The following is a 16,953-nucleotide window of genomic DNA, read 5'->3' on the forward strand; positions in this document are numbered from 1 at the left end:
GAAACATTGAAACTAAGGAAACTTAATTCAAAATAGGAAACAATAAAGCAAATAAATAATCTTGACTTAATTATAGAAGCTAACATATTCTTTTTAACAATATTATAAGAAGTCTACAAGATAGACTAGTAAAGTATATGCCAGTTTGAGCATACCCAAAAAGGTTAACCAACAACGGTTGCTAGCAGCAATTAATCAGTGAAGATTTAGATTAAACATTTCAGTATTCCCCCACTCCACTCAAAGGACAAAAAGAAGTTGATCTAGAAGCTTCGGTATGAGTATACGACTTCACAATCATTAAAGGGAAAAAAATTAGGATACGGGAAAAATCATAAACGATCTCAAAGGAATTAGAGATGAAAATATGGTTACGGTTAGTGGTTATTAGCTAAAATCGCTAATTGTGATAGGCGGTTAACCGGCTGCTAGATGTAGTAATCTTAATAACCGCTTTTTAAAAGAAAAAATTTAAACAAAAAGTTAATAAATTAAAAACAAAAATGATTTTTCTTAACCGCCTTCAAAAGCGGTTAGCGGGTGGTTAATAACCACCCGCCTTTATTAATAACTCGCATTTTCACCCCTACACGAAATGCGCTTTATTACTGCAATTCCAGTGCATAATTTCTAATCTTAGATCCATTTTCTAATCTTAGGAAATGAAAAACAACCAAGTTGTAAAAATCTTGACTAAGTAGCCCCTTCCGAAATTAGAAACCATTTAATATATTAAACACCTAGATAACAAAAATTTTAGAGCAAAAAGGAAAACAACAAAACTTCACACCCCAAAAGAGGAACAAACCCACAAAATAACGTCACATGTAACTCTTATCCAAAACAAGAAACATCAGCAATAACCCCAAAATTCACTCCCACCATCCTAAGCTCCACATGCCATCCTATGAAATGTTCACTAACATTATATACCAATTAAATTAAAACCAAAAACAAAATAAGATCAAATAAACCAACCTAAAAAACGAAAACCCAAGAACATAGCACAGAGAGAGAGACCTTTGAAATCTGGGTAAAGTGGAGAGAAACAAGAAATAGTAGTTGTTGTTGCTATTTTTTTTTTTTTTGATTGCTTGGATTTGTGCATGTTTTACTTGATCCTTCAAACCCCACAAAACATATCTCTCTCTCTCTCTTTATATGTGTGTTGGGTTTTGTCTTTGGTTCTGCAACTAAGAATGATGTTACGTTGTTCCTAAGGGGTAGTTCAATATGTCTTAAATATCTTTAGTCGCCCTTAGCTTCCACAAAGCATGATATGGACTTCGAGATTAAACGAATAACTACTCTTTGTTGGACGCTTTTGATGCATGCTGGGTCGCATTTACTCTAATTGAACGGATAGTTCTGTACCATACATCTCCCAATTCGTATACTTGAAAATAATTTATTTTGTCCCTCTTTTAATTGAAGAATTTAAATCTTTCATCTTTTGTTTTAGTATTAACGATATACATCCATCAAGAATTAATATGTTATATACTTGATTTAAAAAGTAATTCAATTGTACTGGCTTTTAAGATATACCATTGACCATTAGCGGTAACAGAGATGTGGATGGTGAGGGTTTAAATATCTCCATCATATTTATTAATTGGTTTATAGTTAATTCATACAAACTTATTTAATAAAGTGACATGGGTCTCATAACAGAGAAGTACATTTTTTTTTTAATAACATGTGCTTCTCACATGTTTTTTTAATAGTTATAGGACACATGTCACTTTATTAGATGACTTTGTATAAATTAGGAAAAAATATATATAAAAAAAAAAAAAAAAAACATCACAAACTACCAGCTGTTTGCGATAGAGCTCCACAATGTTCAAAATATACTAAAGTAGCCCATCAAATTACCAAAATGTATCAAAAATGCCACTTATTTTTTTATATTCCCATAATACCCCTATTCTTTAAAAAAAAAAAAAAAAAAAAAAAAACATGTTATCTTATATGTTAGTTTATGGGGCATTTTTTTTATATATTTTTTCCTATAAATTAGCTGCAAACCAGTTTGTAGTTTGTAAAAAAACATATATTTCTCACATGTTAAGGGACACATGTCACTTTATTATATGGGTTTGTATGAATTCAATTTTCAATTAAAAAAAAAAAAAAAAAGACGTTGGAACAGAGTGGCCAAAATTTTAGATTTAATCTAAGGCAATGCATTTAATAATATAAGTAGGGTATAGATTTGGTCTTATGGTAGATTTGCAAGAGTTGGATGGGGAAAAAAGAATAATTTGTCTATCAGAGAAATATGATTATAGCTACTACAAGGATAATCATCATTCCCAGAACATTATTTATTTATTTAAACTGGAACGAATGAGAAGAGTAGCCACATTTTCCCGCCAACCCACTTCAAAGAGGAGGAAAGGGGAATACATTTTTCCAAGAGGTAACTCAATCAGTTGGGACTACACTTAATGAAGCAGAGGTCACTAGTTCGAATCCCCCTCCCCACTCTTATGCAGACATGTAAAAAAATAAAAAAGAGGAAAGGAGAATACAGTTGGCAAAAATAAAAATAAAAATAAAAATAAAAACAAAAATAGGAGCCGCAAAAAAAGGGAGATCTTCTATAGTATTTTCAACCATTGATATTTAATTTTAGAGATATGCTATAGTGCAATAAAAAGACTATTTTTTTCCCATAAAAGTCTTAAGTGGCAAAAGGTCACAGGCTCCATCAGTGGGTGGGGCCACAGAAAGTCAGAAACTATAGATGGGGTCTTAACCTCTTGCCACCTAGCACTTTATGGACAAAAAATGCTCATTTTATTGCATTATAGCATTTCTCTTAATTTTATTTATTTATTTTATGAAAAAAATTCTAATTAAATTTAAATGGTTGAAAAAAATTACAAAAGATCATTTGTAATTTTTTAAAGCACCCAAGCCGAATCTCTCAAATATGAGTGTATTTGACATTGCAATTTTATAAACAAAAAATACAATTTAAACTAAATTACAAAAAAAAAAAATTGTATTGTTTGGGAATGCATTTTTTTTTAAAAAAAATTACGATTTGAAGATTTAGAAAAAAAGATGTTTTCAAATTGCAAGCAATGAAGTGCATTTTTTTAAAACACATGATTTTAAAGGTTAAAGTGCGTTTTTAAAGTCCAAATTGTTTTTACTAAACGTTTAATTGTGTTTTTAAAAATCACACGTTTTAAAATCCCTATTTTTAAATCATAAATCCAAACGAAAGTTACATTATTTTAGCATATATATATATATATATATATATATAGTCGAGTAATGCTATATACCATCATTTTATTTTCTTTTTATTCCTCAAAATTGATGTAGTTTTTAAAATTATCATTGTATCAAAATCGAGTAATTCTAGGTGGCCTACTTGTGCTCTACTAAGAATGATGTGGCTATTAAAATCACATTTTGATCGAAATTCAATAATGATCAATTACAAGTCCAATGGTGATTTTAATAACCACATCATTCTTAGTAGGACACAAGTAGGCCACCTAAAATTACTCATCAAAATCCAATATTGATTTATCCTAAATTAAATTCTGATTTTAAAAGTTAGCATGAGAATAAACCAGGTCATTTGTGTCATCCAATAAGAAACAGACACATAAGCATATCACACCAAATAACATAAAGACAAAAACACAAGATCAAAACCTCGTTTCCCGATTCAATCAACAAGCCCCTTCCCCATTCAAACGAAGCCCCCATGCGTGACTCTTTCATCACCGTAGAGACAACCACTGATTTTATGATGGAAAGGGCTCGAGGACACAGAGGATAACTGGGCAGAAACCATTCCCACAAGAAATATAAATACAATGCAAGATTTTGTGGTTTTGAACAATCTGGTCTAGATGTTTTGATAATTGAGCATACATGTCCCTGTCCATGTCTCTCTCTCTCTCTCTCTCTCTCTCAACTTTCTCTAATTTTCCCTCACTTTCTCTCTTTCCAAACAGGAAACAAAGTGTGCTACTGTTGGAGATTTCCACCATTTACGACGGCGGTGCTTGAATCTTCGATTATCGTCTTTGAAAGCCTAAAGAGAAGAAAATTTAAGGGGCGAATCTCTCTATCTTGTTTTGCCATTTTTCTTTGATTTCATAACACGTTGTAGATTGAGTAGCCTTTTTATTTTTATTTTTACTTCTATCATTTTTGCTTTTGCGCATTCACAATTTTCTGTTCATTTTTACACCAAAGGAAAACTATAATTTAGAAATTTCTTTCCCCTCCTTTAGGATTTGATTTAACAGTTTACAGAAACTCCGAAAAGAGGTAAGAAATTGCAAATTTTGTAAAATTTGATACACTAAATTATAATTTTTGAACTTTTTAAAGGAAAGAACGCCAAAAAGCAATGAAATTCAGGAGGGTTGATTAAACCTTAAAAATAGCTTTGCAAAATGAATGTCAATTCGGAGCAAGTGTAATTTAAGAAGTATTCTGTGAATATAAACCCACCTAAAATCCATGCCCACACTAAATAAATAAAAGATGGTAATCCTGTCCATATTAAAAATGCAGAGGTATACATTGCTATGACATAATCAACTTGTACACAATTAAAATCTCATTTATTTAGTTACTGATGCTAGACTTTCATTAAAAAGCATTGTCATTTCAAGTTTTTGGCCACCGATATAACACAAGGAACAATAATTATTTTTGGGATTTAATATCAAGAAGAAGAAGAAGAAAAAAAATCAATAAACAACCATTGTTCACCGACTACAGTAGTCAGGAATTAGAAAACTTTTTCTCAAAGTTAATAAAAAGCAGCATAGTTGCGCCCCAAGCCATCATGTCATGACCATTTGTGATGTTTGAGATGAACGGAAAATTTAAGCACTTTTGAGCCATGACTTGATAAACCTGTCTGTAAATTCGCCAGCCAAACAGCTAAAAATCTCGGCCTTTGTATGGCATTTCCTGTAAAAGTAAAAACAAACGATTCCATTACTTGCCTAAAATCTACCCTAAGCATACTGGATGCTCCAACAGTGTCCCCCCATGGCAAGGGTATATGCATCAACGTAACACATTTATAAAGAGAGATTAATTTTCAAGGCGATGATCGGAATTGCTTACATGTTGGTAGCTTGGCATGTACAAGACTTGCTGCCTAGGGTGGCCAACAAGCATTTGTGGCCCATACTGCAAATAGAGAGATATAAAGTAACCACTAGCAAGATTTTAATTTAAATAATAAGTTAACGTCTTCATAAGAATTAAGTTGTGAATAATGTCAAACCTGAGGCCCATTAGCATGGAAATATGGCGGTGACTGCATTGGTGCAAGCTGTGGATTAAATATAACAGGCTGGTGCCCAGGATATGAGGGTCCAATCTGTTCACACCATGGAAAGATAGCCATAAGCATAAACAAGTAGAACCAAATGCAAAGAACAATTATCATATTAATACCAATCGTAGGGTGTTTTGAAAATAAATTCTTTGATCTTAAAGAAGGAAACAGACAGAAGCTTAAATTGTTTAAATTGATATAAGATGAAACTTTCTTTTTTGGGAGGGGGGGATTTTAAGTTGTACGAAGTGCACTTACTCCAAGTGGCATGCCAGACATATGCGGCACAGCAGGAACATTTGGTGGAAAATAGAAAGAACCATCAGAAACAGGGGACTGAGGCCTAACAGGCGGTTGAGATGGAACAAAGCTCTTTGCATTAGGATTAAGTTTAAATTCCTGATAACAAAATTGAAAAACACACCTTAATTAGCAAAAGAACAAGAAACGTATACAAGCAAGCATTAATAATACAATCTTTATATTTTTACTAAAAATCCCATGTGTTTGACCTACTCCATGTCCTGTCGTCAATTAAGCAACTAAAACCTTCAAGATCTAATCAATTATACCTTAGCATGGGGATTCAGGGTTGACTTTTCAGAAGATAAAGAACCCACTGATGAACTTGGTGATAAACCAGGCCCACTAAAAGCCAGGGCACTGCTTGCACAATCGGAACTGGATGATGCAGAACTACCTGGTTGTCCACGAGAGTTTAGAGATTGTGGTTCTCCATGCAATTTCCCAGATACATTACTCTCAGAATGTTCACCAGGAAAACTCATCTTTTCATGACCCTTCGATAGAACACCAGATGATGCAGCGTAAGAGGTGGCATCAGGGGATAATCCCCCTATATCAGAGCCGTCTTTCTTCTTAATCAGTGATGGCCGTGAATCTACATAAAACATGTGTCATAGTTTAAGACTATGTTTGAGACTGCACAAAAAAAACCATTATGCAGCATGCAGAAGATAATATAACCGATTTGGGGAAAAAGTTGAGAAAGCACAAGAACTGAATAAAGTAAGCTCCCTTCTTAGAAAAGCAATACAGTAAGAGTAATTGTTGATGTGAAAATTTGTTTGTCACATCCTTATAATGCTAACATGACATATTAGGCCATACTCATCTCACAATAATAGAACATGTGGAAACACATAATACACACATTAAGGACCACAATGCGCTGTTTCTCCAAATAATATATTCATGTTCCCAGATCTTCTGATTTTGTGAAACCAGTATGTGTCCTGACGTGTCATGTTAGCATTTGAAGAACACATGTACAGAAAAGTGTATCAATAATTATTGTTGTTTGCATAGTGATACTACGGCAAAATAAGGAATAAAGTGTTTTTACAACTTCAAGGATTAAATCGAAACAATCAAAAGTTCACAAATGGAATTGAAATCTAACACCGTTCAATTGTCAAAATCACATTTTGAGTTGGATATTAATGTCTCCTGAACATTATTTTCATGCTTAAACTTAAGTAGCCAGATATTTGAATAACTGCATTTGGAATTAATACTTGGCAGGCATATATGGGCAAGAAATTTCACTCACCCTCAGACTTTGACAAGTGTGCATCCTCAGCTAGCTGCATTAGGATTAACAAAAAACACAGCATTTTTTGATGAATAAAACAGCACAAAACATGTACGCTGAAAGCATGTAAAGCAATCATGAGGCACCTCCAACCACGAGGAAAAGATATTAGTTAAGGAATTTCAGCTCACCATCTTCTTCTCTTCCAACTCCTTTGCATTATTATTGTCTCCATGTTCACTGACTCGATTCTCATGGACCCTGCAATTTTTAAATGCTAAATTTAGTAAACAAAAAAAGGACAAAACCTAAAGCTTAACATTTGGGAAACCCATTCTTATGAAGCCATATGCAATTAATACCTCAAGGAAACAACTAATTAAGAATACAACATATAACAAGCAAATATGAAAAACCTGCGTTCGCCGTCTGAAGCAGGAAAGCTTTTAAAAGGAAGTTCAGATGCCAGCTGTTTAGCATGATCATGAGAACCAAAGCGGCATACATCCAAGCCAGTACTTGATTGGGAAGAATGTGCTTGATCCTGCACACAAAAAAAAAAAATCATCCTTAAAGACATCATGGCCAGCTAAACAGCAGAAATATCTTTGGAAACTCTTGAGAACCGCAACAAAAATATTAAAAAAAAAAGGGAGAGAGAGAGAGAGAGAGAAGAAGAAGAACCTATTGCTGTATTGGATTAAGATTCAGAAGCCCATAACAAATTTTGATTGATTTAAAAATTGGATGGCCTCAGAATAAAGGATCATAGGAGTATATTTCGGGGTAAACTCTACTATGTTTTGAGCAGAGAAATTCATACTTGGACGGCAATAGCTACTAATAAAAAAGCCACAATACCAAGCACTACATATTCAGAGTAATGGTTAGATTCAAGAAAATTGTAGTAGTAGCAGCTGTTGTAAGAACCTTCTAGATACGATGTAACAAAAGAGAGAAAATCCATGTATCTCCCTAATAAGTGTGAGTTGCCATGCACACCTAATCGCTTATCTAAGACCTTGCATTTTAACTGAGAAAATCATAATGAAAAATAAACCAATACTTCAGAGAGTGCAAAAGAGAATCTCTAATGTTTATGAGACTATGAGCCTCTCTGAAAATAGCCAACTCGAACATTGGGGGAAAGGTGAGGGGCACCATGACTGTCCCACATAGATACATAAATGACAGATCATTCAAAAATCAATCTTATCAAGCTTGGTAAGGCTATTAGTACATCGTTGCTAGCAATCAACCTGGCACTACAAAAATCACAAACGTGGGAAGTAAGGCAGGAATAAAAGCCCCAAATTCATAAGAACAGTGCTGTAGACACAATTTACACTTCAAAGATGAAGAAACATCTACATATTACAAGTTTCAAGCAACTAAATTGACCATGAAATTACCATATAGGATGTCTTATAAACCTGAAACTCCTGGATGCACCTGGGTTAATAATGTAGAGCGAAAACCCCTAATACCAAATTGGCATTGGACAAAAGAGTTATAATACCATATCTGACATAGGAAAAGTGAAAAGGGAGTGTTTGTCAACGATTAATTAGAATAATTCTAAAGAAAAACAAAAGGAAAAAGTCAGCCCATGCACATGGGGTATTATTTTTGGTTGACTTGTGTCATTAAGTGCTTATATTTGGTATTTATTTGTTCTAGGATTGGGCTTGGGTATCATAGTTTTAAGTTTGGAGTCCACGTCCTACTTCAAAATCTCTTTAGGTACTCTACCTGCTCATGTTTCATAGAGGTTGAGTTATCATACGAGTGGAATATTAGAACCAACCCTAGAAAAGAAACACATAGCATGTAAGGTTAAGCAGTTTAAATTTGAAATTCCAAACAAATCACCTTCAGACAATGGGTCCACAAATCATCAACATATAACCATCTCGAGTATAATTGATCAGAACATAGTCATATTACAACAACTAATCAAGATAGCATAAAATTAAACAAAATAAAAGTAATGAGGAACTACCTTAGACGAAGAGCTTGACGAAGTCCGAGCTCCATCATTGCTTTTCCCAATAGTCAAATCAATGGAACTCTTAGTGGCAGAATCAGAACCACCAAAGGTTTCCGTATTACATGAATCTAACAACATATCTTCATGTTCTTCATACTCACTATCATCAACCCCCTTACCCCTGTAGACAGAAGAGAATCTAGTCTCCTCATCAATATCAAAATCTTCATGCAATGAAACGCCTCTCTCCTGTTAGAAAAAATCAACATGAAACATGAAAGGAGTTTGGAGAGACCTTAATGAAGAAAATAAATTATAGAGGCAGAAAATGATTCTAGAATAACCTCACCTCTGCTAAATGAAGATCTCGGGTTTCCTCGCCCTCAATTTCTCTAGCTATTCTTAAAGCTCTCTTTTCCAACTCATCCATATTAGGACCTCTCTCAAGTTTTGTTGTATAGATTTCCTCATCAAAGGTGCTTTTTACTCCAAATAATGTTTCATTGGTTTCAAACTGATCCCAGCCCCTACGAAGAAAACAATATAAAACTCATCAAGTAGCCACTAGCCACAAAACATAAGTGCTAAAAAGACAGTCAAAAAATTAAAAAGAAAAAGATCCTGAATGCTTAAAAACTTAAATATTCATTACAATATCAACTATTGCTCAATTAAGGCTTATTCCAACCATTGGGAAAAGCAATGCCACTTTTCCACCATTTTATGCCATATTCATTGCTAAATCAGATGCCTACAGTCGAATCAAAACTCCTCAAGCAAAATTTCTTAACTTTCATTGGTTCTCATGGCGCCTAATGCAGACCTCATTGCTTCCTCTAATAAGGGAAATAACTAGCCACTTAGCTTCGCTTTCTCCTATTCAAGCAGCAATTTGATATGACTGAGGTATGGAAACACACAAAAGGAGGAAGACATACAAATGCATGTATTTAGGTATTCAACTGTGCGTGTGCGCGAGCGCTCATAAGTGTATGTCTGGTATGATATAACCTGGTGCTCTCAATTAAAATCCATCAGACCAAAGTTACATCTACAGAATAATATCATGTTAAACAATTCCAAATAGCAATCTAATCAGGGTAATCATAAATGGAGGAAGAACAATTTAAAACTTAAAAGAAGCAAGTTTGATGCCATAATATAAATAAATGAAGAAAAGCCTCGTAACGAAAAAATAAACAGTCCTCATGTGATCCTATTCAAGAAGAGAAGTTATCAGAACTGTAGAACAATTACCAAGATATTTGGGGAAAGAAATAGTTATTATAACAACCTATGCCAAGGGTCATCAAATATATTATCCAGTTCAGGAAATTGAGGATCATCTTCACCAGGGACCCAGGGTTCTAGTTCTCTCTCCATCTCAACATATCGAGATTGTGATATGGAGGAGTCCAGCATAAGCTCCTGCTGCTTTTCATGTTGGACTTCATGCGATAACTCATCCCTGGTTACAGACACCCCCTGGCAACATCAACATTAAACCCAATTAGATAGATAAAATACAAACTTAGCCACAACATCTGACACAAGGCTAAGATTTCTCTATTACACAATCATGATTATCGACTTTCTATCATACATAACAAGCCATTCAGAATTTTAACAAAACAACAACATATCAACTAATCATCTTTTTTTTAATAAGTACATATCAACCAATCAAATCACTAGTAGAAACAACATTTGAGATTGCAGAGTTTCAAAAACAACTATACAAGAAATGCAGCAGAACCTTTGCAACAACTTGTACAAGCTCTTTGCCAGGTATGATAAAAGTCTTTGAAGGAGCCTTGCTAACAGACTCTGCAGTAGCCTTCTGCCCTCGTACAGAACCATCCTTTGTCAAGCGCGCCATTTTCAAGATGATTCCTGAGGGTTACAAGCAAGTGAATGTTATTGACGATGAGAATTGCATGTGTTCTAGAAAAGACTTCCATGGAAACCAGGAACTGGATCCATTTACAACACTAAAAGTCAAAAGCATAATCTCTTAAACAAACCAAATCCAACAAAACATACCAAAATCTTTTTCAGTAGTGTTTGTTGCATGAAATATTCCAGAGTATATAGACCCATCTTTCACCTGGACTTCCACTTGATGCCCAATAAGTCTAGTAGTTACATATACTACCCTGTCGCGTGAAGGACTCCCATAACCACCAGCTTTGACACCAGTCATTGCCCCTATACCAGCCACTGAATAAGAAGAATATAATGTAAGACTGAAAGCAATCCAGGTCTGAGATGTTCACCAGTATTTGTTGATCTGCTGGGATTTGATTTTCCAGACTGTGACTTATTCTCCAGCCTAGTGCCTAATTCTCTTTCACCTCTTCGACGGCCAAAACCATTAGCAGATAATTTAGGTTGCACAGCTTGTTGTAGATTCATCCTCAGCAACAGCCTTTGACCTATATCAGAAAATTCCGAAACCAGCTCAAGTCATTTGACTGTAATAAAAGGAATCAGATACTAGGTAGGTATTTCATATATCAATTAACGATTGTCCACAAAAAGAAACACTAATGATGAAATAGGGAGCTTGTGATTAGTCATTACATGAAAAGTAAAAGAAAGAGTAATGCCAGACCATTTTGACGTGATCAGAGGGCCAAAAGAGGAAGTAATTCATTCAACTATTGACTCCTGAATCAAAATCTGAGAGAATCTCTTTCAGCTTAATCAGAGAAAGAAACTGATAAATACTGGCGTAAAAGGGACTCTCCATTGTGATATACCAAGTAAATGCAAACTTTCTAAGAGGCTGGTCTTCATTGAGCCATAACCCCTTATTAGACTAATGCACTGTTGATTGTCTAAGCCCACTAAGACACAGCAGTCTACAGATCTTTCTACCACCATGTCTATACAAAAAATTTCTAAGGTACATCTAGGATTGTGTTTGAGTCCAAATTCAGGAATTGCCATGTCCACTGTCCAGCAACCAAGGCTTTTTTTTATATATAAATAAATGAAATATCATTAAAAGTGCAAAGGCGCAACTCAAGTACACATGAAGTATACAAAAGAAACACCTAGCTAGAAAGAGAGAACAAGTCAAAAAAATCATGAAAACTTAAACCAATTAAAATATAAAGCAGATATCTGATGAAAAAGAGATTTGAAAAAAAAGACTTAAGTTCAGCCACCGTTCTCTCATTGTCTTCAAAACTTCTTTTTTTTGATAAGTAAGTAACTGATAAGTAAGTAACTTCATTGTCTTCAAAACTTCTATCATTTATTTCCCTCCAAAAACACCACAAAAGATAGGACGAAACCATCCTCCACATAGTTTTGCTCTAAGGACTGCCTTACAACCCTCTCCAACAAGCAAAAAGGTTTACTACTCTCTTAGGCATGGCCCAAGCTAACCCAACATGACTAAAAATAGCACTCCACAAGGCGCTGACAATCTAACAATGAGAAGTAGGTGATCCACAAATTCTTCACTCCTCTTACGCATACAACACCAGTCAACCACAATAACGTGTTGTTTCCTTAGGTTATACATGATGAGGACCTTCCCTAGGGTGGTTGTCCAAGCAAAAACACACCGGTATCAAGGGGACCTTATTCTGCCAAATACTCCTCCAAGTGAAGAAGGGGGGGGGGAGCTATCGTACAAGGATGTTGTAAAACGATCTATCGTCAAACTTCCCCATCTTCGGAGGGATCCCATCGAAGCTTGTCTTCACCTCCCTATTTCAATCTAAACGAGTACAACCAGTTTAAAAACGAAGCAAAGACATCCACCTCACATTCCACTAATGGGAATCATTGGAAACTCCAAGTAATCTCCCAGGAAAGTATCCTTCACACAAGCAATACTATACAAATCTGGGAAAATATCCTTAAGGACCTAATCCTCATACCACTCGTCATGCCATAATTTAATTTTGGAACCATCTCCCACCTCAAATATGGTATGTCTAGGAAACTCCCTCCAAACCCTCCTAACATTTTTCCACAAACTCAACCCATACGACCAATGAACCTCATTAGAACACCACCTGGAAACAAAGGTTGTTAGGCACACAATTCCCACAACCATGGACATCGGAACATGGCCAAAATATATCTTTGTAGGTTCATAGATGAGAACGCATCTTAAGCTATTATTAGGTTTGTGACATGCAGAAGAGCACAAAGAGGAAAAACTTATAAACTTAAATAAATGAAATTCGTTGGAAACAAGCATTATACATTTGTACATCTGCAAGCTTCTACAAGTTGTAAACAGGATTATATGCATGCACAAATATATGAAAAAAAGATAGATATATGTCTGATCAATGATTTAAAAGAATCGCTTCTCTTTTTTTTTTTGATAAATAATGTTGTATACGTATAGGCATGAATATATATATTTATCAAAGTGGTGTTACTATTGGCACATGCATTGCCACCAAGGCTCTAACTACCAAAAAATTGAGTAAACAAAAAGAAAAGCTACAAGCAATTCAAATCAATGTACAGCAAAAGTAACACTTAAACACGAGTAATTCTAGAAGTCCCTCTTGTGTCACTCAAAAAATGAGGTGGCTTTTAAAATCACCACTTGATCAAAATCTAATATTGATCAATCACAAGCCCAATGGTGATTTTTTAAGAGCCACATCATTCTTGGAGCGACACAAAAGTGACACAAGAGGGGCTTGTAGCATTACTCCTAAAACACATCAAATAAGACTTCCCAACCATAGATGATAAAATCAAGATTACAGCATTCAAGACACAAAACTAATTAATACACATATACGAAGTGCTAAAAGCAGTTACAATCAATGTACAACAGCAAAAGGAGCACCAAAACACATTACATAAAAGAAATCATGATTATAGCATTCTACACATAAACAACATATATGCATATAGAGATACATGCCTCTCTATCCCCCTCTCTCTTATAAACAAACTATCTATATATGTCTTCATTGAGCCATAACCCCTTATTAGACTAATGCACTGTTGATTGTCTAAGCCCACTAAGACACAGCAGTCTACAGATCTTTCTACCACCATGTCTATACAAAAAATTTCTAAGGTACATCTAGGATTGTGTTTGAGTCCAAATTCAGGAATTGCCATGTCCACTGTCCAGCAACCAAGGCTTTTTTTTATATATAAATAAATGAAATATCATTAAAAGTGCAAAGGCGCAACTCAAGTACACATGAAGTATACAAAAGAAACACCTAGCTAGAAAGAGAGAAGAAGTCAAAAAAATCATGAAAACTAAACCAATTAAAATATAAAGCAGTTATCTGATGATAAAGAGATTTGAAAAAAAAGACTTAAGTTCAGCCACCGTTCTCTCATTGTCTTCAAAACTTCTATCATTTATTTCCCTCCAAAAACACCACAAAAGATAGGACGAAACCATCCTCCACATAGTTTTGCTCTAAGGACTGCCTCACAACCCTCTCCAACAAGCAAAAAGGTTTACTCCTCTCTTAGGCATGGCCCAAGCTAACCCAACATGACTAAAAATAGCACTCCACAAGGCGCTGACAATCTAACAATGGAGAAGTAGGTGATCCACAAATTCCTCACTCCTCTTACACATACAACACCAGTCAACCACAATAACGTGTTGTTTCCTTAGGTTATACATGATGAGGACCTTCCCTAGGGTGGTTGTCCAAGCAAAAACACACAGGTATCAAGGTGACCTTATTCTGCCAAATACTCCTCCAAGTGAGGGGGGAAGGGAGGGAGCTATCGTACAAGGATGTTGTAAAACGATCTAACTTCAAACTTCCCCATCTTCGGAGGGATCCCATCGAAGCTTGTCTTCACCTCCCTATTTCAATCTAAACGAGTACAACCAGTTTAAAAACGAAGCAAAGACATCCACCTCACATTCCACTAATGGGAATCATTGGAAACTCCAAGTAATCTCCCAGGAAAGTATCCTTCACACAAGCAATACTATACAAATCTGGGAAAATATCCTTAAGGACCTAATCCCCATACCACTTGTCATGCCATCATTTAATTTTGGAACTATCTCCCACCTCAAATATGGTATGTCTAGGAAACTCCCTCCAAACCCTCCTAATATTTTTCCACAAACTCAACCCATACGACCAATGAACATCATTAGAACACCACCTGGAAACAAAGGTTGTTAGGCACACAATTCCCACAACCATGGACATCGGAACATGGCCAAAATATATGTTTGTAGGTTCATAGATGACAACGCATCTTAAGCTATTATTAGGTTTGTGACATGCAGAAGAGCACAAAGAGGAAAAACTTATAAACTTAAATAAATGAAATTCATTGGAAACAAGCATTATACATTTGTACATCTGCAAGCTTCTACAAGTTGTAAACAGGATTATATGCATGCACAAATATATGAAAAAAAGATAGATATATGTCTGATCAATGATTTAAAAGAATCGCTTATCTTTTTTTGTTGTATATATCAAAAATATATCAAAAAGAGCAGAGGGGCGCAACCCTAGTACACAGGTAGAAAAGAATCGGTTATCTTTTAAACAAGATTATAAAATGCTGGGAACCACCCACTAAGAAGCCCTTTGAAGTTCCAACCAACACCTTCATAATGGAGAACAATGAATACAATTTTATTAGTCAAAGGAAACCAAGAACTACCCAAGTCCAAATAACCATAACCATAAACATAATAAGTACCTGTGTCCACGTATATATATATATATCAAAGTGGTGTTACTATTGGCACATGCATTGCCACCAAGGCTCTAACTACCAAAAAATTGAGTAAACAAAAAGAAAAGCTACAAGCAAATCAATGTACAGCAAAAGTAACACTTAAACACGAGTAATTCTAGAAGTCCCTCTTGTGTCACTCAAAAAATGAGGTGGCTTTTAAAATACCACTTGATCAAAATCTAATATTGATCAATCACAAGCCCAATGGTGATTTTTTAAGAGCCACATCATTCTTAAAGCGACACAAAAGTGACACAAGAGAGGCTTGTAGCATTACTCCTAAAACACATCAAATAAGACTTCCCAACCATAGATGATAAAATCAAGATTACAGCATTCAAGACACAAAACTAATTAATACACATATACGAAGTGCTAACAGCAGTTACAATCAATGTACAGACAGCAAAAGGAGCACCAAAACACATTACATAAAAGAAATCATGATTATAGCATTCTACACATAAACAACATATATGCATATAGAGATACATGCCTCTCTATCCCCCTCTCTCTTATAAACAAACTATCTATATATGTTTCCTTGAATGTATGTATGTACGATCACATTTTGAATTTTTACCAGCTGGAAGCCCAAAATAGAAACTAAAACCTCTAGTTTAGGAAGTCAACTAGAACTGCTTTACTTAACGGCCTTGAAAAAAAGGCCAAAAATGTCATATTCTCCAACAGTTTTTCTCAACAACCAAACAGGGGACAAAGCTAAAGAAATAAATTTAAGTGAAAAGTATCAAAGAGTGTAAACTAAACTCGACCGTAAAGGAAATTTAGCATTAAAAAACGGGCTTCGAAATAGGATCCCTTCTTACCTCAATAAGCTTAAGCCAATCTAGCCTAAAATTACGTTGATGCCGCTGCTCCGAGTTAGAATCAGTGAGTTAGGGTTAGGAATAGGGGGGATTTTGGTGGGGGAGGGGTTCGAAAAGCAGGAGAATTTGAGGATCAGGGCGTTGAATCACGATATGATTGGAGATTGTGGGGGAGAGAGAGAGAGAGGGTCTCGGTCTCGGTCTCGCTGTGATCGAGAGAGAGAGAGAGGGTTTGATTTTGAAGAGTTTGCGAAAGGGAGAAAAGGTAGAGTTTAGAGCGCTATATTATGCTTCCAAATGAAAGGGTGGAGCAATTTCGTGCGTGCGTGCGTAGGATATAACCTGATTGACTATTCCACAATCGTATTGTGGGAATGTCAACCAATGGTTAAAATTTCCTTTTAAAACAAACTCATCCAAATGCTGCCACATTAGTATTTCTAGATAAAAATACAGTTTCTAATACTATTCTTTTTCTTTTTTCTTTTTTTTTTTTTGAGTAATACTGAAAAAA

At 35.1% G+C, this 16,953-nt stretch overlaps 1 protein-coding gene across 1 annotated transcript; it reads right to left on the bottom strand.

Moving 5' to 3' along the window:
* Positions 1–4,582: 4,582 nt before the first annotated feature.
* LOC132186778 (polyadenylate-binding protein-interacting protein 3-like) lies at positions 4,583–16,717 on the bottom strand. The gene is made up of 15 exons (XM_059600840.1): positions 16,440–16,717; positions 11,157–11,315; positions 10,924–11,088; positions 10,637–10,773; positions 10,175–10,365; positions 9,230–9,407; positions 8,893–9,129; positions 7,307–7,434; positions 7,082–7,151; positions 6,909–6,942; positions 5,908–6,236; positions 5,594–5,734; positions 5,282–5,377; positions 5,119–5,184; positions 4,583–4,959 (listed from the first exon to the last, which is right to left on the bottom strand). Exons 2-15 carry the CDS (start codon positions 11,293–11,295, stop codon positions 4,930–4,932), a joined length of 1,941 nt encoding a protein of 646 aa, XP_059456823.1. The 5' UTR covers positions 11,296–11,315; positions 16,440–16,717; the 3' UTR covers positions 4,583–4,929.
* Between the last annotated feature and the right edge of the window lie 236 nt (positions 16,718–16,953).

Source organism: Corylus avellana, chromosome ca7 (assembly GCF_901000735.1).
Source record: "Corylus avellana chromosome ca7, CavTom2PMs-1.0".
In the NCBI taxonomy this organism is placed as follows: domain Eukaryota; kingdom Viridiplantae; phylum Streptophyta; class Magnoliopsida; order Fagales; family Betulaceae; genus Corylus; species Corylus avellana.